The following is a 27,914-nucleotide window of genomic DNA, read 5'->3' as shown; positions in this document are numbered from 1 at the left end:
GTTTTACAAAATGTTTCAAATACAGTTTCTAATAGAGTTTCAAACGGTTCCAAAAAAAATGAAAATGTTTTATAAACCGTTTCAAAGAAAGTTTCTAATTGGATTTCAAACGGTTTATAACGATTTCTTAAAAATAATTTGAATATACAAAATGTTTCAAATACAATTTCTAAAAGAGTTTCATACGGTTTAAGAAACAAAAATTAAAACTGTTTTATAAACCGTTTCAAAGACAGTTTCTAATTGAGTTTCAAACGGTTTATAACGGTTTTTTTAAAAAATAAATTGAAACCGTTTTAAAAAACTGTTTCAATTACAGTTTCAAAAGGTTTCATTTTTTTTTATAAAAATTGACATATTTGAAACCGTTTATAATACAGTTTCAAACAGTTTAAAAAAAGGAGTATTTTTACAATTTTTTTCAGAGTAAAAAAAAATCGGAGTAAAAAAATAATTTTTCAAAAAACGGAATATCTTTGCAAATATGTTTAAAAATGGAGTATTTCTTACAATTTCCCAAAAATGAATCCAATTGGGTTTATATTATTATAGATCTATATATTTATGTTGTAATCTTTTAGATCTATAATTTTTATTTTATTAGTAACGTACTTGGGTGACCCATGATGGTTATTGTAGCCTATTTGATGACTGTATTTTTACAGCTCTCATCATCTTCTCTAGAATAGTTTACTCATGTGTTGAGAAACCGTTCATGTAATTTTCATTATTATATCTTCAATATAAATTTTAGCCTTTGCCAAAAAAAAATGAATCCAATTTAACTGGTTTGACCATAAACCGGGATCAGTATGATTTTTGTTATTTAAAAACTGAATTTTCAGTTCAATCGCTTTGGATAAAAACTGTAAACTTTTAAACGGGTAAAACTGTAAAATTGACCGTTTTTAAATTTAATTACATACATACATATATATATATATTTATTTTAAATTATAAATCTCATCAATTAAAGGATCAATGCGGCGTTTAAACTTATATCTCGGGGTCATATAAATATATTTTAACCTTTTTAGTTAATTAGATCCAGAATTTATATTTTCGAGAGTCAAAGTTGATTTTTCGTAACAAGTTGAGGGGTGAATTAATGCTTTATTCGTTTATAGTAATTTGTATAGGCTGAGTTTGAATAGTTATCCATAAAAGCAGGCATGGGGACTGACAAAACGTTAAGAGAAGGAATGCATGCATGGTAGGGATGATCAGTATTAGGGTTTGATAGATCTCAACATGCAGTGAATTGAAATTGTCGTTTTGTTTAGGTCTGGTGAAGAATCTCTGATACCGTGTGTGCAATACCCTCACTGAATCATCACTACTTTCAGCTTAAAACTCTCACTTTATTTAATTTAATTCTCTGATCGATATCAACTTTCTTGGACTTCAATTTGACGTGCCAATTACGATAACTCAGTCATCCATTCCATATCTCTTGTTCATTCATCTTTACCTGTTAACGCTGTTATTACTTATCTCTTGTATATAAATAAATGTATGTAATTAAGAACCTTCACCTTTGCTGCTTTTGTCGCTAACCAGAGTTGGAATTAGGATTCCGACTCAGAGAGAAGGGGGCGGAATTTAAAAAAAAAAAAAAAAAACTAACGTGTCGTGTGGAATTTTTTTTAATTTAAACAACATATTTGGTTAAATTTTATTTTTAAAAGGTAAATTACTGCTAGCTAACCTTATGGAGTTATTATATACCAAGACAGTAGCCAAAGCAAGCTGAAGAAAATTGCAGTAGAAGACCAAAAGTGAGAAAGCAAAATGAATCCAAAAATAGTTGAAAGCAAATGATGATTGTTGTTGCTCCAACAAAGAGAAACATAATAAATTGATGAATTTCCATGTGTAGGACAGAATAATCATCCGTCCAGAGCGGAGAGGATGGCCACTTTATCTCGAATAATTCCCTTCACACAAAAAATAAAAAAAAATTGACTTGCCTTGATCACAAGCACAACAAAACGGTATTTTTTATTCATCTAGCTAAATTTATTTATTTATATTTTCAATTTTTTAAAATTAATCAATATCTTTCAAATTTATCTCTCATGATAATTCAAAATATTAATTAATTTGATAAGCGGAAAAAACGAAAAAAAATATATATTTAAAATGAGATTCATTTGTCCGAAAAGCTAAATTTCCAATTCGTTTAATTTTTTTGTCTTTGATCATTCAATCAATGTACTCATTTACTTTGGTCAATGATGAAGGGCCCTATCTACATCTATACATGATCCACATGCTCACCACCGAAATGACAATGTCTCATAAAGTGCCTAATTATCTAATTTATTCTTTTAATAATCGAATAGGAGTAGTATTTATAGGAGGAATTGATCTCATAAGTCACAACCTAACAAAAAAATTATATATAAGAGATAATCGACAATTTTAGCATTTTTTTTAGGAAAAAGCTATCCGGATAGAATCTATCCGGATAGAAAGACCTATTTTAGTCATTTTTAATCATATATGGAGGATATAATAATAATTTTACTTAAAAATGCGAATTAACAGACAATTATAACCTTCGGTTAAATAAAATAAAGTAAATATAACACTTTGAAAATTAGTTGGTATATTCGAATTCAAACATATAACAAACTCATCCATAACAAATAATTAGAGATAAACAATTAAATTTTTACTAATTAACACTTGTGTAAATAATGTTATTGGCAGTGAAATCATCATGCCATTGATGCCAATGAGTACAGGTTTTTTCTTCTGGGTTGATAGCCGGTTCATATCCTTGAGCCGGATTTCAAACCATCTCTTATCCCAAATATAACAAAATTATATGAATGTGAGTTTAATGTATTATTCCTCAAAAAAATAGTGTAATTTATTACATTTCATGTACTTTTTTCATTAAAAATGCTATAATTTAATTATAATTTTATAATAGATATTAAAAAAATCTATTAAATTATTATTTATAAATTATCTTTAAAAATAAAAAATTTAATATTAATTTATTTAATTTGTAGGAAATTGAGTGTTTTTTAATAAATTAAATACAGAAAAACAACCTAAACGAGTTAAGCTTGCCTAATCTGTAAAAAAAAGTATTTAAACTTGTATAATTAATTCTATTAATGAATTTACCATAATTTAATATTGATTCAATTTAATTAATTTCAGTTCTGTTTAATTACTACATATTTAAATAAAAACAATATATATATATATATATATATATATATATATATATATATATATATATATATATATATATAGTGTGTTAATGATTTTGTTCCACACAATAAATATGATAATATTTTTTGTTAAATAAGTTGTTTATACACCTTTTTCGGACAGATAAAAGTGATAAGGACTGAAGTGTTCAATGATAATTTTCAAAGAAATTCGGTTGGATGATGAGCTTATGGTCCGCATGTTCGAATTTAAACGGACTAGATAAGTGCGCAGTTACAAAATTGAATGATTGAAATATAATTAGTTGCGAATAATTTATAAAAATTTAAAAAGATTGTGATTTAAGTCCAATTTATGTTGTATTAGTATTAAACATAAATTTATTTTATATTTGATAATAAAACAATTAATTTAGTTGGGATATATATCTATTAGAGGTAAATAAATTTTTTAGGATAAATCTTGCATAATCATTTGATTTTTCATAATTTTTTACATCTTTAAACTGTTTATCAAAATTAAAAGATGGTCTATAATTTAAAACGTCAAAAATCATAAAATGTTCTATTAATTCAGCACAGAGAAAGTATATGGTAACTAAAATAATTTAATTTAAATAAATGTTTTAAAATCCAAACTGACGTTGTCACTAGCTCTCGGTTTAGCTGGTTTAATCGTCGGTTGAATTGATTGAGTAAATAATTTTTAAAAGTTAAAAGTTGGATTGAGTTCATGGATGAATCCTTAGTTGGACAGATTCAATCACTATTTTGACCACCAGTCAATTCGACTTATCTAATTATATGAGCTAGACCGTTTTTTTAATTTAGATGGATCAGACAGCTGACTGATTTCAGTTTTAACCTTTCATTTTTAATGAGACAAAAATATGTAAAAAATAGTTTGTACTTTCTGTATTCTATTTAGGAAGTCCTCGTGTCGCATTTAAAAAATCTCATTGGCATGTTTAGCTTAATTTTTCATTTTTATCCTTTCATTATGAATAGCAAAACATATTTACAAAACAATTAACGATATGCATAATTTTAAAATACATTTAATAAGTGCAAACAAGAAAAGAATTTTTTTAATATGTGAGAAAATAATAAAGAGACTTTCTAAATAGGGTAATATAGCATTAGCCATATATTATTTTATATTTTATATTTTATATTTGAAGCAATTAACTCTTTTAATTAATAAGGGTAAATAATTTTTTTAATCTTCAAATTGATTGCTAAAATTAAAAAATGGCCTGTAATTTAAGACGTCAAAAATAATAAGGTGACATGTAATTTTTGGAAAAAGAGAGTAACAAAAACGATTTAGTCTAAAAGCAGTATTTTGAAAAATGAACGACGTGACCACCAATTTTTGATTCAACGGGTTCAACCGCCGGTTGAACTAATTGAGTGATATTTCCTTTTTTTTTCAAAAAATACTCAGTTCATGACCCAACTACCAGCTAAAATGGTTCGGTATTCACTAATTCAATCACATGTCAATTCAGATTGTCCACTTAAATAGGTTGGACTAGATTTGCAATTCTTATATTAATTGAATCGGATAACTAATATTCCCATTTCAATCGGTAAACTAACTGGTCTGGTCTTTAATAGCTAGTTTAAAATTAAATTCTTCTTTCAGTTTGCTTAACTAAACCAAACCAAATCGAACTAATACTAATATATGACCCTCACGAGGTAGCATAATATTATAATATATATTATTATTACAAATTTCATAGTAATCTTTCAAAATGTATAGTACAATATTTTTATAAGATTAGTTTTTATTCTAATTGTTTTACAAATTTTATTACTATCATGATCATCAAATAAAAATACAATTTTTTAATAAAATATTGATATTGATAAAAGTATTTAATTATTAAATTAAACTTAACTTATGTTTAAATTAATATTAAATTAGATAAATATTTATAATTGAATTAAAAATATTCAAAAATATTTTTGATTAATAGAACCAAATCTCTGAACCGAACCGTACTAAAAAATAAAATGTTCAAACTGAATCTAATCGATTTATGATATTGTTTTGGAGATCTCATTTTTAAAATTATTGATATTTGGTACGATTCTTGAAATTTATCAATTTATATATTTTCTCGAACTATGTTTACTTCTAATATCAGTTCTGATCAATTAATTTACAATTAGTAGTGGATATTATATTAAAAGTATTTTTTAAATTATAAAAATTAAAAGTTTATAAAATTAAAAAAATATGTTAAATAGTTTATATTTTATACACATTTAACTTTTGATACAGAGCAATAAAAATTAATCATTTTTTTAAAAAAGAATATTTATTAAGTTTACTGTTCTTTCTTTTTTTTTTATGAATAAATGTACTATTATTTTAAAAGGAAAAACTTCTTCAGGAGTAAAATTTGTTGTCAATGAAGAGTTATCATGTAGAAAATATGAACATGCATATGAAATTAATTGGAAGATAAGAGACATAGATTAATTTTTTTGGAAATAACTACATCTGCAATTGTTGCTTTTTGTGAGCTGATATACTATTTTTTGGCTAAATAAAAAAATGTACAGAGATGTGTAACTTAACTGCAGAATGAGAACTGCCCCTTAATTAATATAAAAAAACCATACCTATAGTGAGAAAGGAAAAATAAAGTTATTAATAGAAACATAATACATAGATAATTACAATTTGATTTAAAAAGTAGTTGGAGAGGGTAAAAATTAGATAGAGAAGAGATATCAGATATGTTGTAGAGAAATGTAAATACTAAAAGTTATTAAAGTGAATAATATTCATAATAGTAAAAAAAAATTATTACAGGTTAAAATAGTAATTCACTTTTATTTAATTAATTAAATAATAAAAAATTGGGTTTCTATCCGGATAGATTCTATCCGGATAGCATCACCCTTTTTTTTATTTTAGTATTTTATTGTGCATGATAGACAGACATATATTCACCAGGCCGAAGCTGTCCAGAAATTAGAAATATGTCCATATAAAATTGTCTTATTTTCCGATGGAAAAGATATCATTTTTAATCCAATATGGAAAATTATCATTGAAAATTTCGCTAGAAATTAAGATTCCGGTAAACAGGAATCATTAAAAACTTCCCTTTATTCTCTCACACAAGCCTTCCATTAAAATAAAAGTCAAATATTATAAAAAGGCCAAATCTTTCACAAAAATTTTACAAAAGTCATGACCTTTTAATTTTATCGATTTTGACCAAAAACTGATTATTTGGTTTCACAAAAGTCCCGACCTTTCAATTTTGTCGATTTTGGCCAAAAATGGATTATTTGGGTTCAAAAAAGTTCTGACCTTTCAATATATATGCATGCCATGTATGCGCCACATAGCCAAATTGAAATCAAATTGAGAGTTGGCCACAATTGAAACCAAACAATCTATTTTTGGCCAACATCGACAAAATTGAAAGGTCATGACTTTTGTGAAACTTTTATAAAAGGTTTGGCCTTTTTAAGATATTTGACTTAAAATAAATTGTAAAGTTGAATATTTTTTTGAAATTATTTAAAATTTGGTTTTGAAATAGTCAGAAAGTTATATCTATACTATACTATATATAAAAGCACGGATGGGGGGGGGACAAGCAAATTTACTGAATAATCCTTTTCAGTTTACTACTAAATAAAGGTTTTATAGTCATCAACTAATTAGTTATTTAATTAATTACTATTGTAATTAAAGTCCTAATTAGAATAGGAAGCTAAATTATCTCCAATTTAATTTTTAGTAGGTAAAAAATAACTAAATTGTCTCCATATTAATAGGAATGCCTATCTTTTAGTTTGATTGAACTACAAAATTAAAATACTATATTTGATCAATATAATATTATTTAAATTTCTATCTTATTATTTTTAAAGATATTATTAATAAAATTAAGTTAATTATTTAATTATGGTTATTATAAAATCAAAAGAATGGAAAAAAATTTAATAACCGAATATATTATATTATTTTTACAAAAATTCTTAACTAATTTAATATTAATTATAAATAAAAAATTGATATAATTATAATAAATCTATATATTATATATTGTTCAGTTTTTAGTTGAATATTAGTAGCTCTAAAATGTAGTAATTCAATTCACGTCTTTTATTAAAAATTGTGTTGTTTGATTGTTTTTGGCAACATGAACATAATATTGTAAGCCATTAAAACTACAATTATTAAAGACGAATGCGATAATTAAAAAGATTTGTCTCGCTTTTTCTGAAGGTAATATGGCGATTATACTTCTAATTTTCGATTTTATTAGACTATATGACATAGTAATATAGTTAAATTAACTGTATTTTTATTAAATTTCACTTATTTTCGTTGGAAAGATTTGCCTCTCATTTTTCGTTTTAGTTTGTAATCTCTTTGTCTGATTGGGACCTCTCGGGAATATTCCAACAAGGAAAAGGTATCATTTTTCTTTTGTATATCTCTAAAACCGCAACTGTAATTTACTTTAGTCTGTTTATATTCGGCTTTCCATTCTTTGATATGATGAATTTCATGCCTCAAATTACTGTTTGGTTTATATAGGCTGTTATTTGATGTTCTTCATTTTTTTTCTAATGCTAATTCAATGCCTACTCATTTTTTTGTAATGCTAATTCAATACCATCTTCTGGGTAATTTGATTACCCAGCTTCACACTCGCATAAAAAAATAAAAAAAGAAAGCAAGAAAAAACACAAGGTCATCAAGTGAAGGCTATCTCTGTTTTGGACATATATGGTAAATTATTTGATCAAATTTTGCTATTTTTGTTTTTTACAAATAAGCTATGTTATAACACTGAATACAATTTTGAAAGGTAAAATCCTTAATTCATAACCAACTTAATAAGAAAGATTGTTGGTTGATTAGCTTGAGGGACACATGAATAGTTATTTTTTTTTCTGCTAGCGCGGCTACTGCGGCTATGCTTCTCAATTTTTATTCACTTAGCTAGACTAAGGGCCTGTTTGGTTCAGCTGTTTCTTATAGCTAATAGCTGATAGCTGTTAGCTGTCGGCTGGTAGCCGATAGCTGATACACCATATGTGTTTGGTGAGATTTGATTAGTTGTTGTTGTGTTATATATAAAATGACCGTAAAGAGCATAATTTTTATTTTTATTTATTAATTTATAAATATATTATATTATATAATATTCAATAAAAATATTAAAAATTATTTTTTTATAAGAAGGAACGTTTAGTTTAAACTTATTTAGATATTCTTTTTGATAAATTTATGATTTATTTTAAAAAATAATTAAGTTATGGTTTCATTAATATAAATAAATAATATTAGATAATTTAAAAATGATTAGAGTATTTTAATATAATTTAAATAACTATATATATATATATATTAAAACAATATATTCTAATATGGGTAGTTTTATCTAACTAATTAAAAATATTGAAAAAGCTATCAGCTGTTGGCAAAAAGATCCAAAATGAAGCTTTTTAAAAAGCAGTTGTTTGAGGTTGAAAAGCTCCAAAAAACTTTTAGAAAATTCTCACCAAACATTTTAGAGGAGCTTTTTGAAAAGTAAAAGCTAAAAGCTCCACCAAAAAGTTGAAGCAAACACCCACTATGTAACACGCAATATAATTAAATTAATGTTTTTTTTATTAAATTTCTCCTTCTATGTTATTATTTTTTTTTAAAAAAAAATTGGTTTTGATTCGAATACTGTAATCTCTTTTTATTATAGCACCGAGAAAAAGGACAATTATCGCCACAAATATTTATCTATAAATTTTGTATGAATTTATAAAGCAACAACATAGATTACGAAATAGTAATTTAGTAAAGTTCAATTTAAAGAAAATAACTTCAATTTAGAAAATGGTCAGCATTATTGTTGAAAACTATGTCTGTGTAATAGTATGAGTTTTACTGTGGAGCCATTGGTCTATAACTGAGATTGAAATTGAAATTATGATATGCTGAAGTGGTGAATTGGTTTATGGAAGCAGCTTTATTTTGGCAAGAAGAAGAGAGATTCATAATACGATACCCAAAAAATGTAGATTCTTAAGATAAAAATAGGGTGTACAATTGAATCGAAAAATTAAACCGAACCCAATCGAAATTTTAACATTGGTCATTACTTCTTACTTCTTAGCTCATTACTTCACTCTTCATTCACATGATTCTATTATCCGCAATGTTCTCCATAGCTTTTTCTCTTGACTCTTTTTATTAATAAAATCATATGTAAAATTTATTTGTAGATAACTTGCAAAGAATGCAAGAGCTAATAGAAAAACAATTTTGATAAAACAAAGTGCATTAACAGCAATGTTATATGAAAGATACTTTATGATGTTTTTTTTAATTATACATACATAATAATTGTACAGTTTAATCTTGAGATTTTAATTTTGTATTTTTTTTAATTAGGGTTACTATAGTTATTTGCATTACTTTTAGCGAAATTTTACTTTTATATTTAAAATTATATTACTCTCTTACTTAATGGTGTCTATAAAATTTATTTAATATTATTCTCTTACTTAATGATGAAAATGCAAAAAACGTATCAAAAATATTTATTATTTTAAAACAATTCATTAGTATGATTATTAAAATAGATTATTTTGTTTTAGTACTTATAAATTATTAATTATTGATTTTATTTTTATGAATTATTCATATTAATTTTAAAATTTACCCATACTTTAAATTATATTTAAATTTGATTCCGCGCAAATGCGCGGGCTTACGACTAGTTTACTAATAGTTAATTGACGAGTTACGTTACGAGCCACGTGCATAGCACGTAATGCGAAACTAGTAACCTGAAAAGTATTTAACCCTAGAATTGTTCTTAAACATGCATAATTAAATATTAATTACAAAACAAAGCCTCCCAAATTTCACAGAAAGCCTGAACAATAATCCCATGATGATCCCCAGAATTCAAAGACAAGAAACACTGCAGAAGTTGTTCCAGATCCTTCGCTTCAAACATCTGTTTCTCCATTATCATCTCCATCATTGACCTCTTAAAATCTTCGTATGGCTCCTCTGATTTCTTCACCACCGCAAAGCTCTCCTTTACCTTTCCCTCCACCGTGCATGGTATCAGCCACTGAAACCTCGACAATCTCGCCGGCGATGACGACGACAATGACTCATCATCACCATCATTTTTCATATTCCTTGAAACATACCGTTTTCCCCTTTTAACCTTCTTCTTTTTCTCCTTGCAATCATATTTATTCTTGTAATCTGTCGAGAAGCTTCTGTTTTGATCATCGCCGTCAGATGAAGAATTGCTGAGACGGAGAAGTACCCTTGGCGACACGTTCTTTTCCCTTCTAATCCTTTGTTTTTTCTTCTCCGCCGTGTTTGTTGGTGGAGGTGGAGGAAGCAAACTTTTCCGATGAGGAGTAGTGTAATTATCCTGATCCAAGATTTTGGCTACAACATGCCATTTCTTTTCTTGTTTCCATTGGAACTCGGGAGGAGGTGGAGAAGGTGGTGAAGACGGTGGCGATTCCGATGATCGGAACCGGCAGCTAATTGAAGTGAAAGTCGAAGATATATGGCGTTTGATGGAGGGTGGTTGTGGAGGTGGGAGATGATGTTCGACCGGAGAGAGTTTGAGAAATGAAGGGACAGGATGAAATGGAAGATACGCTGGGTCTTTGGAGCGGCAAGAATTGAAGGATGTGATCACTCGGCAGAATTTTAGCTTCAAACCTTTCACCATCTTTTTGTATTATTTTCTTTGAACAAAGGGGATTGAGAGTTCACATATAGCTCCTTAAATAGGAAAGTGGTCACTCTCGGATGCCTCTTTTTTTTTGTTTTTTTAATACGTTAAATTTCATAAAACAAAATAAAAATATACTTCCATTTGTAAGAAATTTAAAAATTAAATTCAATGATCTAACATAAAACAAACTATTTAACATGTGTTGTCTGATTTCAACGTCTACTACTGATTTTATAATAAATTTGTTCAAAAATACACCGGAAAACACTAAAAAATACAACAATAAAACAACAGAAAAAAATTTGAAGATACATTTAATAAACACTTGGAAAACATTCATACATAACAGTCAAACAAAATAAAAAAAAACCTAAAGAATCAAAGACACCAAAAATTCAGCAGTGAGCATAATACGCGATTTGTTTGTTGACCATTGCCAGTTAAAAAATATTCTGATCAATTTTTAGCAGCCGATCGCTGAACTCCAGCGGTATATTTTTGATGTTTTCCGGTGTTGTAGTGTTTTTTAATACAATAATTTAATAAATAAAAAGTAAAAAACATTTGAATGATAAAATATAACAATTAGCCATATTAAAATTTTACAGTGTTTTTATAAACACATTTTAAAAACAAATGGTGTACTTCTCCCATTTAAATTCAATTTACACAAAGATTAAAAAATAGAAATTCATATTTTACACTTTATACATTTTGATGTTTTCCAGTGTTGTAGTGTTTTTTTAATACAATAATTTTATAAATAAAAAGTAAAAAATATTTGAATGATCAAATATAACAATTAATCATTTAAATTTTATGCTTTTTTATAAATACATTTAAAAAAACGAATGGTGTACTTCTCCCATTTAAATTTAGTTTACACAAAGTTTAAAAAATAGAAATTCATATTTTACACTTTATAATTTACTCTTATTAATTACATTTAAATTCTATTGAGTTATTAATTGTCTTATGAATTGTTTCAATCATTAAAATAAGAAAAGGAGTAAAAATAAAATTTTAAGTCAAACGTGTATTAGAATTATAAAATTTCTTAAGTGACATTATAAAATTGATAATAAGACTTTTAAAATAGGACATAAAAAATATATAAGTTATGTATTCTATTAAAAACAAAATTTAGTGAAACTACAAGAAACTAAATGTGTGTTTTATCCTATCATTTTCTTTTTCCAATATATAATTTATGTAAATATAAAGATTTCTTATCTTTTATTATTTATTCATCAAAAAAAATATAAAGATTTCTTTTTCATTTTTATAATAAATTAAAACATAAATAAGTTTAAAATTTTCTATAGTTTTTTTTTAAATATGTTAGATATTAAAAGAAAAGATTCTCAAAACTAGACACCTAATTAAAAGTTCAATTTTTCCAAAACTTGAACAAGAAAATCTGATTCACATACACTCCTGGAGTACTATAAATGCTGAAGCAGCCTACTAGTTAAAAGCGTAGAAGCAAGAACACGAAAAAAGTATTTCTGCAAAATCATGAAATCGAAAAAAGAGACGATCTCTCTGGAATCTTACCTCGATTTTTTCAACTCACAGAAGCAAATTAACCTCAACATTCATTTTCTCAATCAGGTAATTATCACAATTTCTCTTTTAATTTCTCAATTGATTCAATTCTACTTTTAGCTCAGAAATTAATTTTAATTTACAAACTGTTGATCAATTTCTTTGTCTTTGTTGAATCAACAGATCATCTGCATGCACGGTTTCAAGAAAATGACTAAACAACTCAAGGTTCTGATCGCTCTCTTTCTCTCTATCCCTTTTTTTTTGTTTGGTTGCTAGGAAAATGAAGGTAAAATACATCTAATTAATTTTCTCAGCAGCCAAACAGAATCTGACCTTAATCAATTTGATTTTTATGTAATGTTACAGAAAGCAGTAACAGAAGCAGTAGACTCTATCGATCTGGTGAGTCTCTCACGCTCTACTTTGGGAGAAAATTCATCATCATCAACATCAAAATCCTCGTCATGCGATGCGTTTATAAGCGTTGAAGAAGTAATCGCAGATTTGAATGCTATGAATTGGCAAGATTGCTGTATTACCTCTGTCCAAACACTAATTTTCTCTTCGGAAAACAATAGTCGGAGCAGCAACGATGATTTGGTCGACGATTCTGCAGTTGCGGCTTTAAATTGTGGCAGTAAGAAGAGGAAGAGGACGGCGAATAAAGTCGTAGCTGGTGGATCTGTATCAAATTCAGCTCTTATTTCGTTTGGATCTTGTTGAGATTTAATCAGGTAATCTGTGTTTTTTTGTCATTGTAAATTGGTGCTGGTGATTCAGGAGGATTGATTGTCTATTTTGGCGGGAATTTTTTCATTTTTTGAATTCAGATTAAGAAACATTGCAGAGATGGTAGTTCGTTTGATTAGGTTACTAAAAGATTAATATGGAATTAGTAATCAAAAATAAAAAGTTACTTGAATTTCTAATTTTGATAAATGTAGTATGTTGTTTAGAGTTTTATTTAGCAGCAGCAGCAGAAATAATTGGAATTTTTTTTTATCTATACGGAGTTCAAGTAAATTTGGTGGTTTAAAATTAACTTTGAAATATGTTCAGTTTATTTTTTGATCATATTACTATGAGGATCAAATCGTTGACAGAAATAAAATTGAGGTACTATATTATTTAATTTTTAAATAAAATGGATTAAAATGTAAATTGTGATAAATATGAGAACATGCTCTTATTTCTTTTTTAATTTTTGTGGCTTCTAAAATATAACTGATTTTTGATTTTTTTTTAAATGAAACACAAAAAAAATATCAATTAAAAAAAAGTTGGTTCTAATTTAATCAACCCCTAGTGTTTTGCGTAGTGGTCACCATAAGAAAAGTAAGTACTAGACTAAGCTTGTATGTACTCTATAGTGTATGAGGTGGTGTTGAAGAACATCACAATATAATGTTATGTTTAAGTCAATTTAAGTCCATATGACTAAAAAAGACTAAACTTTTAAAAAAATTCACAAAAATTTAAATTTATTCAATTTATTATGAGTTATTGATTCTTCCGGAAGGGTGCAATCTCCGCGAGCAAACATACATGATCTTGTTTCAATAATATTCAATTCTCAAGAGGTACATGCTTTTACTTTTGTGGCGTCTACATGGGATGCTATAAATATGTCAATATGGCAAATACTAAACTAAAAGTGCAAATAGTTCTTAATTTTTTTTAAAAATTATTTTCATACTTTAAATCGTCTCAATTTAATTTTTAAATTTAATTAAAAATACTAACCCAATCAAATCTAAATAAGTTATTAAAAATAACCCGGACACCGTTTTCCGACTCCCACCACCGACACCATTTTTTGACTACCTCTCCCTTTTTTCAGCCGTCCCACTATTTTTTGTCCACTCCATCACCGTCAGATTTTTTTTCCGGCCTCTGTTCATGACAAATCCATTTATTCTCCCCCATGGAGGAACACTGGTCTGTTTATAAAAAATTAATCTATTTTGGCAAATAAATTTTCAAAGAGTGTAAATTATAGAGGTAATTAGACCAGACACGTTCAAAACTCAAATTATTCTCACTTTCACGACGCGGGTGATTTCCTTGCAAAATTACGATGCGCTTTCATTTCCTTTTGATTTTGTGCTTTTTGTTATCTAATTTTACTGTTATGTTTCTTCTCCCTTTTCGCCTTATAACGATTTTCAATCCAAATTGAACCAGCAATTTTCTACTTTCTGATGGTAGTCTTTATTATTTTGCCGGAAATCTTTGGGAGTTAACGCCGCAGCTGCCGTTGAGCCTGCACCGCCTCCAGATCTTCCGCCGCGAACGCCAATACGCGATGCTCGTGTGCACTTTCCCAAATTCTGAAGATGTGATTGAGGTATTTCTATTCTCCGATCAGTCGTTGTTGAAGAATGATGCAAAAAGATTTCCTTTCGTTTAATTGAAATCGAATTTACTCTAATGTTGTTGTTATTTTTACTGTTTCCAGTTCCAAATGGTTAGATTTTTTGGTTTAATTGAACTCGAATTTAACCTAATTTTGCCTTGCAATAGGTATTTGATTTGTGATATTGCAGATAAGGAAGAATGTTGTAATAAGACTTCCTTCCGTTGATGTATTTCTGTTGAAAATTATTTTCCTTTTCCCATTTTAGTTAATTCAGAGCTTTGTTAAAGTGCTGATTGTAAATTAATGTCCAACTGTTGGTTTCTCATTTTCTTGGTAAGACCTATTCTACTTCTATTTCATCATGATGCTTCAAATTCATTTTTTGATGTAGGCAAAAATTAAGAGTATGAAGTCACAATTCAATGAAACTCTTCGTTCCAATGATGCTACAACAGAGAGATTCGAATTGAAAAAAAAAAATGGAGTCTCTTCCGAAAGAGAAAAATCAAACGCATTATGTTTTGCGATTTTATTTTGTAATTTATGATTGTAATATTTTTATTGTTGGTTTACCAATGGTTTACTAATAGTAAACCAGTAATTTTAGTTTCAGTAATACTGTTAGTAAACCTTAAGGTAACTGTTGGTAAATTCATAATTATTTTTTAACGATACTCTTGATTGTTTATGTATTTTTTTCACTTGTGTATTTGTAATAATGGTGTACTACTGGTACACAAATAATTTTAGTAAATTAAATAATAATTTATTTTAATATTTTATAATTTAAAAATAAAAAATAGTAATTTGATTTTTAAGAAAACTGATAGAAGACCATTAGTAAACTATTAGTGAATTTACAGTGAACAGATGTTTAGTAAACCGTTAGTAAACTATTAGTAAACTGAAATCGTATTTTTGCAAATGAAAAAAATATTTTTGTAAATTTTTTTTGTCAATCCGTAAATTTTAACTAATTTTGGTCAAAATGTATTTTTGAGAATAATTAGATGTTTGATAGGTATTTGTCTAAAAATCCCTAAATTATATAGGCCAAATGTCTTAAAAAGGCCAAACCTTTCATAAAAGTTTCACAAAAGTCCTGATCTTTCAACTTTGTCGATTTTGGCCAAAAACAAATTATTTGGTTTCAATTGTGGCCAACTCTTAATTTGATTTCAATTTGCCTATGTGGAGCCTATGTGACGCCTATGTGGCATGCCAAATATTGAAAGGTCAGGACTTTTGTGAAACCAAATAATCAATTTTTGGCCAAAATCGACAAAATTGAAAGGTCAGGACTTTTGTGAAACTTTTGTGAAAGGTTTGGCCTTTTTACAACATTTGACCAATTATATATATACTTCCTTTAAAGTATTAACCAAGCCTGGGGAAAGCAGGGTGGACCTGGATGGGCCGAGGTATCGGGCCCATTGGAGAAGCGTACCCTCTCGTGATTCAAAGGTCTAGTTCCTTCGAAAAGCTTAAATTATGAAAAAAAGAGTCTCCTACTCGTGTTGAAAGGTCAGACAAACTATCATCTTTATCAACCTCTCAACTAAACCCTCTTATACTATGTGGGTATCACGGGATTCACTTTCGCTATCAACTTTCTCATTTTCTCTCTCTTTAATTTACTAATAAAATACGACTTTAAATTCAGCATATTCATTTCCAGCTCCTCACTTACTCATAAATAACTAAACCAACACAAACTATACTACAGTAAGCTACTTGGATATGGCTGCTCGCAATTTAGAGAAGATGGCGTCCATAGATGCACAGCTCAGACTACTGGCGCCACGAAAAGTATCGGAGGATGATAAGTTGGTGGAGTATGATGCTCTGTTGCTTGACAGGTTTCTTGATATCTTGCAGGATTTGCATGGCGAGGATATTAGAGAAACGGTATGCTTGCATTAATTTCCCTCCTTTTTTTAATCAACTTCTTGAGAAATTTTCATTGAGATACCTCAACTTTCTTCTTTCTTCCGGTGTACTAGCTACTTCTGTTTCAATTTCTCACTAAAAAGTATCTGAACTTAACTATAATTTGATAATGTTAAAGTACTATCTGTTAATAAACTTTTTGTGGCGGGTAATCATGTATGGTATTTTATGGTGCCATGTGGCGTTGAATTATGATGTGTATAGTTAGATTAAAAACTTTTTTTGTCAAATGTACCTGCCATGTCACTCATTTTTTACCAAATATGAAGATTCATTAATGAAAGGTATTTTACTGTTATACAATTATAGTTCAGTTATATTCTAGTTACAATTTGAAAATAGACGTACCGCATTGGAGGAGAGAAAGAAGTTCAGGTACCATAACAGTGAAACTTTCTCAAATATAAGTGGTCACATAAGAAATGAACTGACTTCTTGCTCATGATTCATTGAAACAAGGCCTCATTCATGTTTGACTGACGGTTTACTGATGACATTTTCAATTGTTTATGGTAAAGGTTCAAGACTGTTACGAAGTTTCAGCTGAGTATGAAGGCAAACGTGATCCTCAGAAGTTAGAGGAACTTGGGAAAGTGCTGACCAGTTTGGACCCAGGGGATTCAATTGTTGTTGCAAAATCATTTGCTCATATGCTTAACTTGGCTAACCTGGCTGAGGAAGTTCAAATTGCTTATAGGCGAAGAATCAAACTAAAGAAAGGAGATTTTGCTGATGAGGCATCAGCAACAACTGAATCAGACATCGAAGAGACTCTCAGGAGGCTTGTCGTGGACTTAAAGAAATCCCCTGAAGAAGTTTTTGATGCCTTAAAGAACCAGACTGTGGATTTAGTCTTAACTGCACATCCTACTCAGTCTGTCCGTAGATCTTTGCTTCAGAAGCACGCCAGGTTTGAATTCTGGTTTATCTGTGTCTGAATTACCGAAGAATAATTTGTCATGCTTATTTTTGTTATGGAGTCATCACATTTTAGACTAGCAATGGGTCAATAGTTGGCTTAGATATGCCGGTTACTTTTCAGGGTCCGGAACTGTTTGTCTCAATTGTATGCCAAAGATATTACACCAGATGATAAGCAGGAACTTGACGAGGCCTTGCAAAGGGAGGTATGCTCATGACAATGCTGTTTTTGTAATATCTTCATGAGGATCAACTGGCAAATAATATTCATAACTTTGTAGAACAAGATTGTGTGAAAGTCTACGCAAGTTACATTTCTTTCGTCTTTTGTAGATTCAAGCTGCTTTTCGTACAGATGAGATTCGGAGGACTCCTCCGACTCCACAAGATGAGATGAGAGCCGGAATGAGCTACTTCCACGAGACTATATGGAAGGGTGTCCCAAAGTTCTTGCGCCGTGTAGACACAGCTTTGAAGAATATTGGGATAAATGAGCGTGTTCCTTATAATGCTCCTCTCATCCAATTCTCCTCGTGGATGGGTGGAGATCGTGATGGTCTGTTTCTTTGTTACATCAAGTAGTTATCTGCTCAGTACATTTCTTGTATCCTTAATTAGTTGTTAATCTACGATGTCGAATTTCAGGAAATCCTCGAGTAACTCCTGAAGTTACAAGGGATGTTTGCTTATTGGCTAGAATGATGGCGGCCAACTTGTATGTCTCTCAAATAGAGGATCTTATGTTTGAGGTATTAGAGAAATAGTTACAGCAATTATTGAACTTTATATAATTCTGCTGTTTTCCTTTTTATCCTATTTGAGAATGATATATGCCATCCCTAAATGGCTTTATATGCAGTTATCTATGTGGCGGTGTAATGAAGAACTCCGTGTTCGTGCGGATGAACTTCACAGGACTACAAGGAAAGATGCCAAACATTACATAGGTATATATCAAAACATATTCGATGTCAAATTAATATTAATGTGTTGGAAGTTTTTTCAACTAACTGCCTATCTCCCTCTGATATTTATTCTATCAAACTACTTCTTTATTTATCTACTACTAATTCTGCATGATTGTGCATACAGAATTTTGGAAACAGATCCCTCCAAATGAGCCTTATCGTGTTGTTCTTGGTGATATAAGAGACAAGCTTTACAATACCCGTGAACGCTCTCGTCAATTATTAACCAATGGGATTTCTGATATTCCTGATGAAGTGATTTTTACTAATGTCGAGCAGGTCTGTGCTTTATCGAATATTTTTTCCTTTTATGACATTATAATTTTTGCATCGAGTTTAAATCTGTCTTTAGGTGAATTTTTTTAGGAAACTAAGCCTAATTCATACTAAGAAGGTTGAAGAAAAAAAAATGAATTAAATGAGAAGTGCACAAGCGTGAAGATCGGTGAATGAAATATATTGAGTTTATATTTTTTTGTTTCCTGCAGTTTTTGGAGCCTCTTGAACTCTGTTACAGATCATTATGCTCTAGCGGGGATCGACCAATAGCAGACGGGAGCCTTCTTGATTTCTTACGCCAGGTTTCTACCTTTGGGCTCTCACTTGTGAGGCTTGACATCCGGCAGGAATCTGAAAGGCACACCGATGTTCTTGATGCTATCACAGAGCATTTAGAGATTGGATCTTACCGAGAATGGTCTGAAGAGCGTAGGCAGGAATGGCTCTTATCGGAGCTCAGGGGCAAGCGTCCCCTATTCGGCCCTGATCTTCCTAAAACAGAGGAAATTGCCGATGTTTTAGACACATTTCACGTTATAGCAGAACTTCCTAGGGACAACTTTGGTGCATATATTATCTCAATGGCTACAGCACCGTCTGATGTGCTTGCCGTTGAGCTCTTACAGCGCGAATGCCATGTTAAAGAACCATTGAGGGTTGTTCCGTTGTTTGAAAAGCTTGCTGATCTGGAAACTGCTCCTGCTGCTGTGTCCCGTCTTTTCTCAATAGACTGGTATAGAGACCGCATCAATGGGAAGCAAGAAGTCATGATTGGGTACTCGGATTCAGGAAAGGATGCCGGGCGTCTATCTGCGGCCTGGCAGTTGTATAAGGCTCAAGAAGAGCTTGTGATGGTAGCGAAGCAGTATGGAGTGAAACTAACAATGTTTCATGGACGAGGAGGAACAGTTGGACGAGGAGGAGGACCCACTCATCTTGCTATCTTATCTCAACCGCCAGAAACTGTTCATGGATCGCTCCGTGTGACTGTTCAAGGTGAAGTTATCGAACAGTCCTTCGGAGAGGAGCACTTATGCTTCAGAACGCTCCAGCGTTTCACAGCAGCCACACTTGAGCATGGAATGCATCCCCCGGTCTCGCCAAAGCCTGAATGGCGGACACTCATGGATGAGATGGCAGTTATTGCCACTGAGGAGTATCGTTCTATAGTCTTTAAAGAACCGCGTTTTGTCGAGTATTTCCGCCTTGTAAGTATTCTGCACCTTCACTCTCGCCAAGTTAATTTTTCTCATAATTCTTCACTATTCTTCGGATTACAAAATTGATATTGCGTACCTCCTCTAATATTCGGAACCAATATGCTTCAGGCCACACCAGAGTTGGAGTACGGTCGCATGAACATCGGAAGTCGACCCTCAAAAAGGAAGCCAAGTGGCGGAATCGAATCACTTCGAGCAATCCCTTGGATCTTCGCGTGGACTCAGACAAAATTCCATCTACCAGTGTGGCTCGGATTCGGGGCTGCATTTGAGCATGTGATCAAGAAAGACATAAAGAATCTTCATATGCTTCGTGAGATGTACAATCAATGGCCCTTCTTTAGGGTCACAATCGACTTGATTGAAATGGTGTTTGCCAAGGGTGATCCCGGAATAGCTGCCTTATATGACAAGCTCCTAGTGTCTGAAGAATTGCAGCCATTTGGAGAGCGCCTCAGAAAGCATTATCAAGATACAAAGAACCTTCTCCTACAGGTATGTTAAGAGTTGAGCTATGGTGACAGGTGAAATATATTTTTAGAATATAATGTTATGTTGGTTGTCATGTTAGTCCACATATCACTAGTCATATGATGTGGTCACCAGCTCCACATAGACTAATTTTGATTTGAAAATTTGAAGTACTTTTGACTTGAAATAAAAATTAATCTTTTGATGCTTTTTTGATACTAAATGAAACTTTGATATCAAATTGAAACACACGACAAAGTTTGCGTATCATTCAGGGCCTAACAGAGGTATGCCTGTGTTGATGAAAGTTTATGGTATTTCTGTAGGTTGCTGGGCATAAAGATCTTCTTGAAGGAGACCCATACTTGAAGCAAAGGCTTAGTCTTCGTAATGCCTATATTACAACCCTTAATGTCTGCCAAGCATACACTCTGAAGCGGATTCGCGATCCGGAGTACAATGTGACATTAAGACCACACTTGTCGAAAGACTACATGGAATCAAGCAAACCGGCTGCAGAGCTCGTCAAGCTTAATCCAAGAAGCGAGTACGCTCCCGGTTTGGAAGACACCATCATTCTGACCATGAAGGGCATTGCTGCTGGGATGCAGAACACAGGTTAAGGAGTGTCTATCTTATTAATATGTGAGATTTGTACTTATTTTATGTCTGAACAACATCAATAAATTCTCCTCAAGGAGTTCGATTATAAATTATTGTATAATTTTATGTAAAATTATAAAATAAAGCATGATTACTTGGAAAAAATATATATAATCTTATAAAATACTATCAAAATGGTTTGATTACTATTCAACTATTTAATGAAAAGAGCATATGTCTGAATTTGGTCAGAGTTGTTGCTTACCCGTTAAACTGAACAGTTAAAATGACATCTAAATCTAATTGAAGTCTTACATTTTCCCACAAGAAGATTCACTTTCAGGTCAAGATTCAAGAGCATATATTTTTTTGAAATTTAAAAATTTGAAAGCAGTTACAAAACTTATGAATGTATTTTTACCGACTTGACATGGAGCGGAATGGTTGAGAAAGAATATACACAACATTACTTTGGGATTGTCGGGTAATTAATTACGAAGGTCACTGAACCTTCATTTTGTAATGGTTACTGAATTTTCTATTTTTTTTTTCATTTTGTTTTCCCCCAACGAAAGTACATAGGTGGCAGACATAATTTGACATGTAAGATTTTGCTACTTTTACTTTGAATATTTATCACATATATATAATTGGATTAATGTCAAAAAAACTCACGAACTTTACACGTTTTCTCATTTTAATCACGCAGTTTAAATTTTCTCATTTTCATGCACGAACTACCACTTTTTCCCAGATTCATGCACGGCGCTGGGGTGGCACTCATTCATTGGTGTAAAATGAACTTCATCTCAGCGAATTACACCAATGGAGTCGTGACACCTCATCACTGTGCATGAATTTGAGAAAAAGTGTTAGTTCGTGCATGAAAATGAGAAAATTTAAACTACGTGATTAAAATGAAAAAACGTGTAAAGTTGGTGAATTTTTATGACATTAACCCTATATAATTTTATTTTGACAACGAATTTTTACGCTAAATTATGCATACATGACAAGTTTTCAGGTAAAAAAATAAATTCCGACTGCCACCTAAGCTATTTTTACCGGAAAAATCAGAATTTAAAAAAAATTAAAGTTTAATGACCAAAAAGAAAAAAAATTAAAGTTTAGTGACTGTTATAAAAAAAATTGAAAGTTAAGTAATTCTCGAAATCAATTACCCTAGATTATATAAAAAATTTAAAGGTCAAATTAGAAGATAAAATGAACCTCAGTCCAAAAAAATAAAAAACAAAGATAATAAATTTTCATTGAAGATGATAACTAAAAATCTCAATATTTAATTAAAATACTAATAAATCAATAAAATTATTATAGAAATGTAAATGCATGTATGACCAAATAACTTTATTTTTGTTATTGAAAGATCCCGATCGAATTTTTAATATTGAAACTAATATTCAAAAAGTGGCAATAATATAATTTTTATTATAATTGATAAGAGAAATTGTATAAAAAATAATCAAACTTTTTTACCGTTGATGATAGCCAAAAATATAAAAATTATTTTTCCTGTCGTCGATAGCAAAAAAAATCAGAACAGCCAAGGTTTGTTTTGAACTTTTAAGAGCTGATGGGGTTTGGAGAGCACAAAAGTAAGCAGGTTAGCTAGTAGTCGTGAGAGGAACTTAAATATAAGCTCTTTAAATCATATACAAATTTGGATATTTTCTTTTTAAAGAATACATTAGCAGATAATGCATCAAATTTTTGCATTGCAGATTGTTTTGAATGCCATCATATACATGGTGATGCTTGTCTCTGCAACTGTGTTAAAAGTGATCTCTCCTGCATTATACGAATTCATCTTTAACTCGCCTTTTCTACATTCACGGTAATTGCATCCTCTATCACTTGTACGAAAGTCGCAATCTTGTATGTGAAAAATCCTACTAACATCGGTATCAATTCTAAGTGCATAAAACCATATTCTGGAACAAGTATTCTGCATCCAAATAATATTATCAGCACAAAATTAAGACTATTCATAGCACACCAGCTGAAAAAAATGTGATGAGTCAGAAAGAAATGATACGCAGCGTATTAGAAAGTAAACATTTTTTGAAGCATGATATGGAAAGTTTTCACATGAGCAAAAGAAATGCCCAAATAGTGTGATTGAGAACCGCTTACCCATTCCACCGGTTATAAATCATGACCAGAGCAACAGGTACCAGAAGCCTCGGCTGCCCAATTGCCCCTCTGCAGGAAAAAATATAGCATATAATTCTTATGCAGCAACTTTGTAAATCGCGTTTTTTTAACGTTAACGATTCTTTATATAGTACTTATATCAAGGTGAAGCGGAACGAGAGGAGACAGACTCCTTTTGTTTCATATAGAATAATAATATTTCCGTGAGACATATCAGTTTTGCACTTTTGTTATCTGGGGCGCTTGAGATAGATTGTTTCATGGAAAACACTCTTCAGAAAAATTGACAAGGAAAAATGACATCATACGTGAGAGAAAACGAACGGTTAAAACTTGGAGTGCTTCATTGCTTTTGAAACTCAAAAACATCCCAACAAGCAAATACTAGGTAAAGTTTTAGTTTTTATGTACATTCAATAAGAACGACCCATACTGAGATTCTTATCGATTATTAAATCAGGTTATTAAATTAGAGATGATAACATGAAAGACATCGAGGATGTTAAAATCTAGCGTATTAAAAAGAAAATGTCTGTTATACATACTTGATAAGGCCCCTGGCTCCATCTGCCATTGCATCTATACTGGTGCCAAGCATACGCATGTAGACTATAGATCCAAGTAGTCCAGCTCCAAAGCTGTATGTGGAAAATAAATTCAATGTTATAATATCATAAAAAATGAAATTGCTGTCTAAAACAATACTGATTGGCGTGATATTAGGGGGTGTAACCGAGTCGAGCCAACTCCCGAGCTACTTGGGATTGACTCGAAAAATACTCGAAATCGACTGAACTGTTATTGAGTCGAGATCGAGTTCGAGCTAGTCGAGTTAATTATCAAGCCGAGCTCGAGCTTCCATATACTCGGCTCGATAAGCTGAATTCCTAGTTTGGGAATAAGAAATTGGTAGCATCTAGAGTCTTAAAACACCTAAATAAGACGAAGCAAATTATCAGAAATGGAACTGTAAGACTTAAAAGAGTACTATAGAAGAGGTTTGCTCATGCTATAGCTGAGTTTACCACAATTTTGTACCATATAATTAATGATTTTGAATGAAAAAAACAAGTGCATGTGATCAGTAGTCCTGCATTGCTTGTTCAAGAAAATCAACAGGCATAGAACTGAATGAAAGTTCGGAAAGCAAAATTGGTATTCATTTTCTCTTTGCAGAGAAATTTAACTGCACTACTGCACTTAAGCATCTGCCATAGTCTCATTCTTCTAAAGTGGAGATAAAGATGTACTCCCTCCGTCCCAATAGAGTTGTCCACTTTGCTTTTATCACACAGTTTAAGAAAAGCAATTATTGCTTATGGATTTTGTAAAAAATTCCTCACTTTTCTTGTCATACCCCTATTTAATATAGGGTCCACTTGCAATTTACTTTCAATTTACTCATTAGTAGATTTTAAATAGGGTTAATAAAGGAAAATTGAGTGTAAAAGTTAGTTACTTTTTGAAAGTGGACAAGAGTTTTGGGACAAAAATATTTTTCAAAGTGGACAACTCTATTGGGACGGAGGGAGTACTTCTCTGCCATCTCATCGAGCATGATGAAACTTAACTACAAGTTCATTTCCATTTGGAGGAGAATAACTCAATGAACTCTATACCATGAGAATGCAGTTCCAAGGAATAAAATGATAATTGATTCCCATTGGAGTCGTTGGTGATGTAATTTTTCAATTGAGTAGCTAGATGTCAATAAATCAAAATATCCAAGTTGATACAGTCTTACTTCCAATTTTTGTCAAGTTTTTCATTTCGTTTCAGGTTTTAAAAGCTTATCTTTATCAGTCTAATTCCTCTATATTCGAATAGCAGTTCTACTAATTTAGAATAGAAAGAATGTAACAGAAATGAAACTATATGTCATCATAATCCATTGCAGTTTACCTAACATTTAATAAAGTTTACATAAGGCTCTTCTCTATGCTTCTAAATGTAAGAAGAAAACAATTCAGTATTAGGTTACATGAGATATACTTGAAGGTTCAACTTGACAAGTGAATTGTTTACCTAGCTGCAATTTCAGGAGAATAGGAAACATAAGCTGAAACCAAGCCAACGCCACCTATACCAAATGTGAGAATCTGCAACTTCTTCTTTATCTGCAAAATAGGAGACAAAAAGATCATCCGTATCAGAAGCAGCACAAGACATGATTGTAATGATTTAATATGCAGATCTTAGAGAGGACAAATTAATTAAAAATTGGTACATTACCAGAGGTAAAATACCTTAATATATTGCTCCCTTGATTGAGCAGCCAACACTGCAGGATCTCCTCGAGGCTTCCTTACTTCCCTCAACAGCACTTCCTATAGAACATGGAAATCAGAACCCAAAGTTGAAAAGCAATCTCCAACTAAAGGAAAACAAATGGGTTAAGATGAGAAAAATCCTTTTCCAAATGTCAACCCAAAAAATAAATAAGGTCATGAAAGCTTAGCAAGACGGTAAAACAAATTTAGCATAATAAAGGGTTTTAAAGTACGAAATGCACCAATAAAATTTAATCGGATTAACATGTAAGATTATGCAGCAATACTGAAACTAATAATGTATCAAGTGAGGAATTTACGGTGCCTCCTGTTGCAGCTTTATTTGCTCTATCCCACTTATCCTGCTCACGGCGTGTTGGCGCCAATCTCCATTTTTTACGAATAGTGTCACCACCCTGAAATCGTTACATTTACCCAAACCAGGATAAAAAAAGACATTAGTTTATGAGTTACCTAACATCTCCAGCTCAAATACAAGATCAAAAGCATTCATCTTACCTTGGTTACGACCTTATCCGACACTTGTGGCACCACTTTCGGAGTCTGCATAAGCTCTTTACTCATATCAACTTCCAAACTGAGATCATGCACATAAAGGGTGTGAAAAGTGTAAACTAAAAGCAAATGGTGTTCTTAAAGGAAGCAAATTTAACTTAGCATTAGTTGTTCATGAGGATACATACTTGTCTAGACTCATGACTCTGTTCAAACTTAGAAATCCAGAAGGTTTTTCCTGTTGACATGGAAAACAGAATCAACTTCAATAAAAAACATAAAAGGCACTAAAAAGAACAAAACTTGGAATATAAATTAATGGGGTAATGTTAATGTCTTATTTTTTCTCAATTCAATACGCGAGATCGTAATACAATGACGTGGTTGCCGAAATGATGTCCACCCCATAAAAATCACACCAAATGAGTGTCATGTATGTCATGTGAGCATATGTATCGAATTGAAAAAAAATAAAACTTTGACACATTAAAGTTCTTAGATTGGAAAACAGGTATACTTTAAGAATTTATTTAAAATTACCCCCTAAATTAATAAAACACAAGATTAAATTTTTTAAGTTGTATGAAAAATTGGATCTTTTTGCGTTAATTACCAATAACAACTACAGAAGTGCAAGAATTAATGAAAACCTTAACAGAAGGGAGCTGTTGAAGAGAAGACAAATCCGGGTCCTGAATCAAACGCTTCATTCGGCTCATGAAATCTTTGTTCCAAATATATTCATCAGAGGTTAAAGGGTCTTCACCTTCACCACCCCAGTACTTTCTGAGCTTGGTGGTGGTGGGTGGGCCACCGTAATCTCCCGGTGCCATTCCGGTAGACCATTTCATAGGCTTTTTGTTGGGCAGTATAATTTTGGTGGGTCTTGGGTTGGGTAGCTGTGGAGTTGAAGAGTCCTGGGGAATGGGTGGCGTTGTTGAAGTTGCTGAAATGTAGTTTAGAATTGCCATCGGAGTTGATGGAGGGGATAAAGCTGAGAAGAAGAGGCAGTTGGAATGCAACGAAGTGTTGGTTAGATATTATTAGTAGCTACTTACTGAAGTGGTGGTGGTGGCACTGTGGTTTCTGTTTCACACGCCTATCATTTTCTCGCACGGTTCTTGATTTTTTTATGAATAAAGGATCAAATAGCCCCCTCAACTTGTCACAAAATATCAAATGAATCATTTCCGCAGCTTTTAATACACAGACCTAAAATTTGTGCTTTTTGTTTTATCAAAAGGACCCTTCTTCAGCTCTTGTCCACTCTCACCCCTCGAGTGAGTTTCACTCTCCACTTAAAACAATAAAAAGGTAAAAAAAATCCATGTATTTAATTTATTTTACAAATTAATATTTAATCATATTAATTTTTCATTATAACTTTTATTGTTTTAAAAATTCATATATCAAAAAAATACATATAAAAATATAAATACTTTTTTATAATTTCTCTCTCTTTTTCATCCTCAAAGAGGATGAGTGAATCCTTTTGAATTCATCCTCTTTGAGTGTTCATTCTCAAAAGGATGAACGAATCCTTTTAGGGATGAATAGCAGCCGTTCATCCTTTTGGGGATGAACAACAGTAGTTCATCCTCTTGGAGATGAACAAAACAGTTCAACCCAAAGAGGATGAACGAAGATGAACAGTTTCAGTGTGGCAGACTATTTTTTAATGAT

General features: G+C 31.0%; 4 protein-coding genes across 4 annotated transcripts; 2 read left to right on the top strand and 2 right to left on the bottom strand.

The window, feature by feature from the left end:
* Positions 1-10,033: 10,033 nt before the first annotated feature.
* LOC126676621 (transcription repressor OFP7) lies at positions 10,034-10,988 on the bottom strand. The gene has a single exon (XM_050370857.2). The coding sequence runs from the start codon at positions 10,940-10,942 to the stop codon at positions 10,076-10,078; it is 867 nt and encodes a 288-aa protein (XP_050226814.1). The 5' UTR covers positions 10,943-10,988; the 3' UTR covers positions 10,034-10,075.
* A 1,361-nt stretch (positions 10,989-12,349) lies between these two features.
* Positions 12,350-13,489, top strand: LOC126676622 (uncharacterized). The gene is made up of 3 exons (XM_050370858.2): positions 12,350-12,562; positions 12,680-12,724; positions 12,866-13,489. The coding sequence occupies exons 1-3, from the start codon at positions 12,467-12,469 to the stop codon at positions 13,220-13,222; spliced, it is 498 nt and encodes a 165-aa protein (XP_050226815.1). The 5' UTR covers positions 12,350-12,466; the 3' UTR covers positions 13,223-13,489.
* A 2,881-nt stretch (positions 13,490-16,370) lies between these two features.
* Positions 16,371-21,456, top strand: LOC126676614 (phosphoenolpyruvate carboxylase 2). The gene is made up of 10 exons (XM_050370847.2): positions 16,371-16,766; positions 17,327-17,718; positions 17,851-17,935; positions 18,063-18,285; positions 18,375-18,478; positions 18,589-18,676; positions 18,822-18,976; positions 19,186-20,184; positions 20,305-20,691; positions 20,994-21,456. Exons 1-10 carry the CDS (start codon positions 16,599-16,601, stop codon positions 21,288-21,290), a joined length of 2,898 nt encoding a protein of 965 aa, XP_050226804.1. The 5' UTR covers positions 16,371-16,598; the 3' UTR covers positions 21,291-21,456.
* Positions 21,457-22,903: 1,447 nt separating this feature from the next.
* On the bottom strand, positions 22,904-27,306 carry LOC126676620 (protein CONSERVED ONLY IN THE GREEN LINEAGE 160, chloroplastic). Its single transcript, XM_050370855.2, has 9 exons — positions 26,882-27,306; positions 26,420-26,469; positions 26,235-26,313; positions 26,036-26,131; positions 25,692-25,772; positions 25,471-25,562; positions 23,991-24,083; positions 23,425-23,493; positions 22,904-23,236 (listed from the first exon to the last, which is right to left on the bottom strand). Exons 1-9 carry the CDS (start codon positions 27,200-27,202, stop codon positions 23,101-23,103), a joined length of 1,017 nt encoding a protein of 338 aa, XP_050226812.1. The 5' UTR covers positions 27,203-27,306; the 3' UTR covers positions 22,904-23,100.
* Positions 27,307-27,914: the final 608 nt, after the last annotated feature.

This window comes from Mercurialis annua, linkage group LG4 (assembly GCF_937616625.2).
Source record: "Mercurialis annua linkage group LG4, ddMerAnnu1.2, whole genome shotgun sequence".
NCBI lineage: Eukaryota > Viridiplantae > Streptophyta > Magnoliopsida > Malpighiales > Euphorbiaceae > Mercurialis > Mercurialis annua.
Note: the sequence above shows the minus strand (reverse complement) of the source record. Positions and strands in the feature narration are given on the sequence as shown.

Coding starts and splice junctions, on each gene's coding strand:
- LOC126676620 (XM_050370855.2), bottom strand. CDS start 27,202: ATGGCAATTCTAAACTACATTTCAGCAACTTCAACAACGCCACCCATT. Junction 26,314..26,419: donor AGAGTCATGAGTCTAGACAA/GTATGTATCCTC, acceptor GCATGATCTCAG/TTTGGAAGTTGATATGAGTA. Junction 26,132..26,234: donor CGGATAAGGTCGTAACCAAG/GTAAGATGAATG, acceptor TAACGATTTCAG/GGTGGTGACACTATTCGTAA.
- LOC126676614 (XM_050370847.2), top strand. CDS start 16,599: ATGGCTGCTCGCAATTTAGAGAAGATGGCGTCCATAGATGCACAGCTC. Junction 17,719..17,850: donor TTGCTTCAGAAGCACGCCAG/GTTTGAATTCTG, acceptor GTTACTTTTCAG/GGTCCGGAACTGTTTGTCTC. Junction 18,479..18,588: donor TAGAGGATCTTATGTTTGAG/GTATTAGAGAAA, acceptor CTTTATATGCAG/TTATCTATGTGGCGGTGTAA.
- LOC126676621 (XM_050370857.2), bottom strand. CDS start 10,942: ATGGTGAAAGGTTTGAAGCTAAAATTCTGCCGAGTGATCACATCCTTC.
- LOC126676622 (XM_050370858.2), top strand. CDS start 12,467: ATGAAATCGAAAAAAGAGACGATCTCTCTGGAATCTTACCTCGATTTT. Junction 12,563..12,679: donor ACATTCATTTTCTCAATCAG/GTAATTATCACA, acceptor TTGAATCAACAG/ATCATCTGCATGCACGGTTT. Junction 12,725..12,865: donor AAATGACTAAACAACTCAAG/GTTCTGATCGCT, acceptor GTAATGTTACAG/AAAGCAGTAACAGAAGCAGT.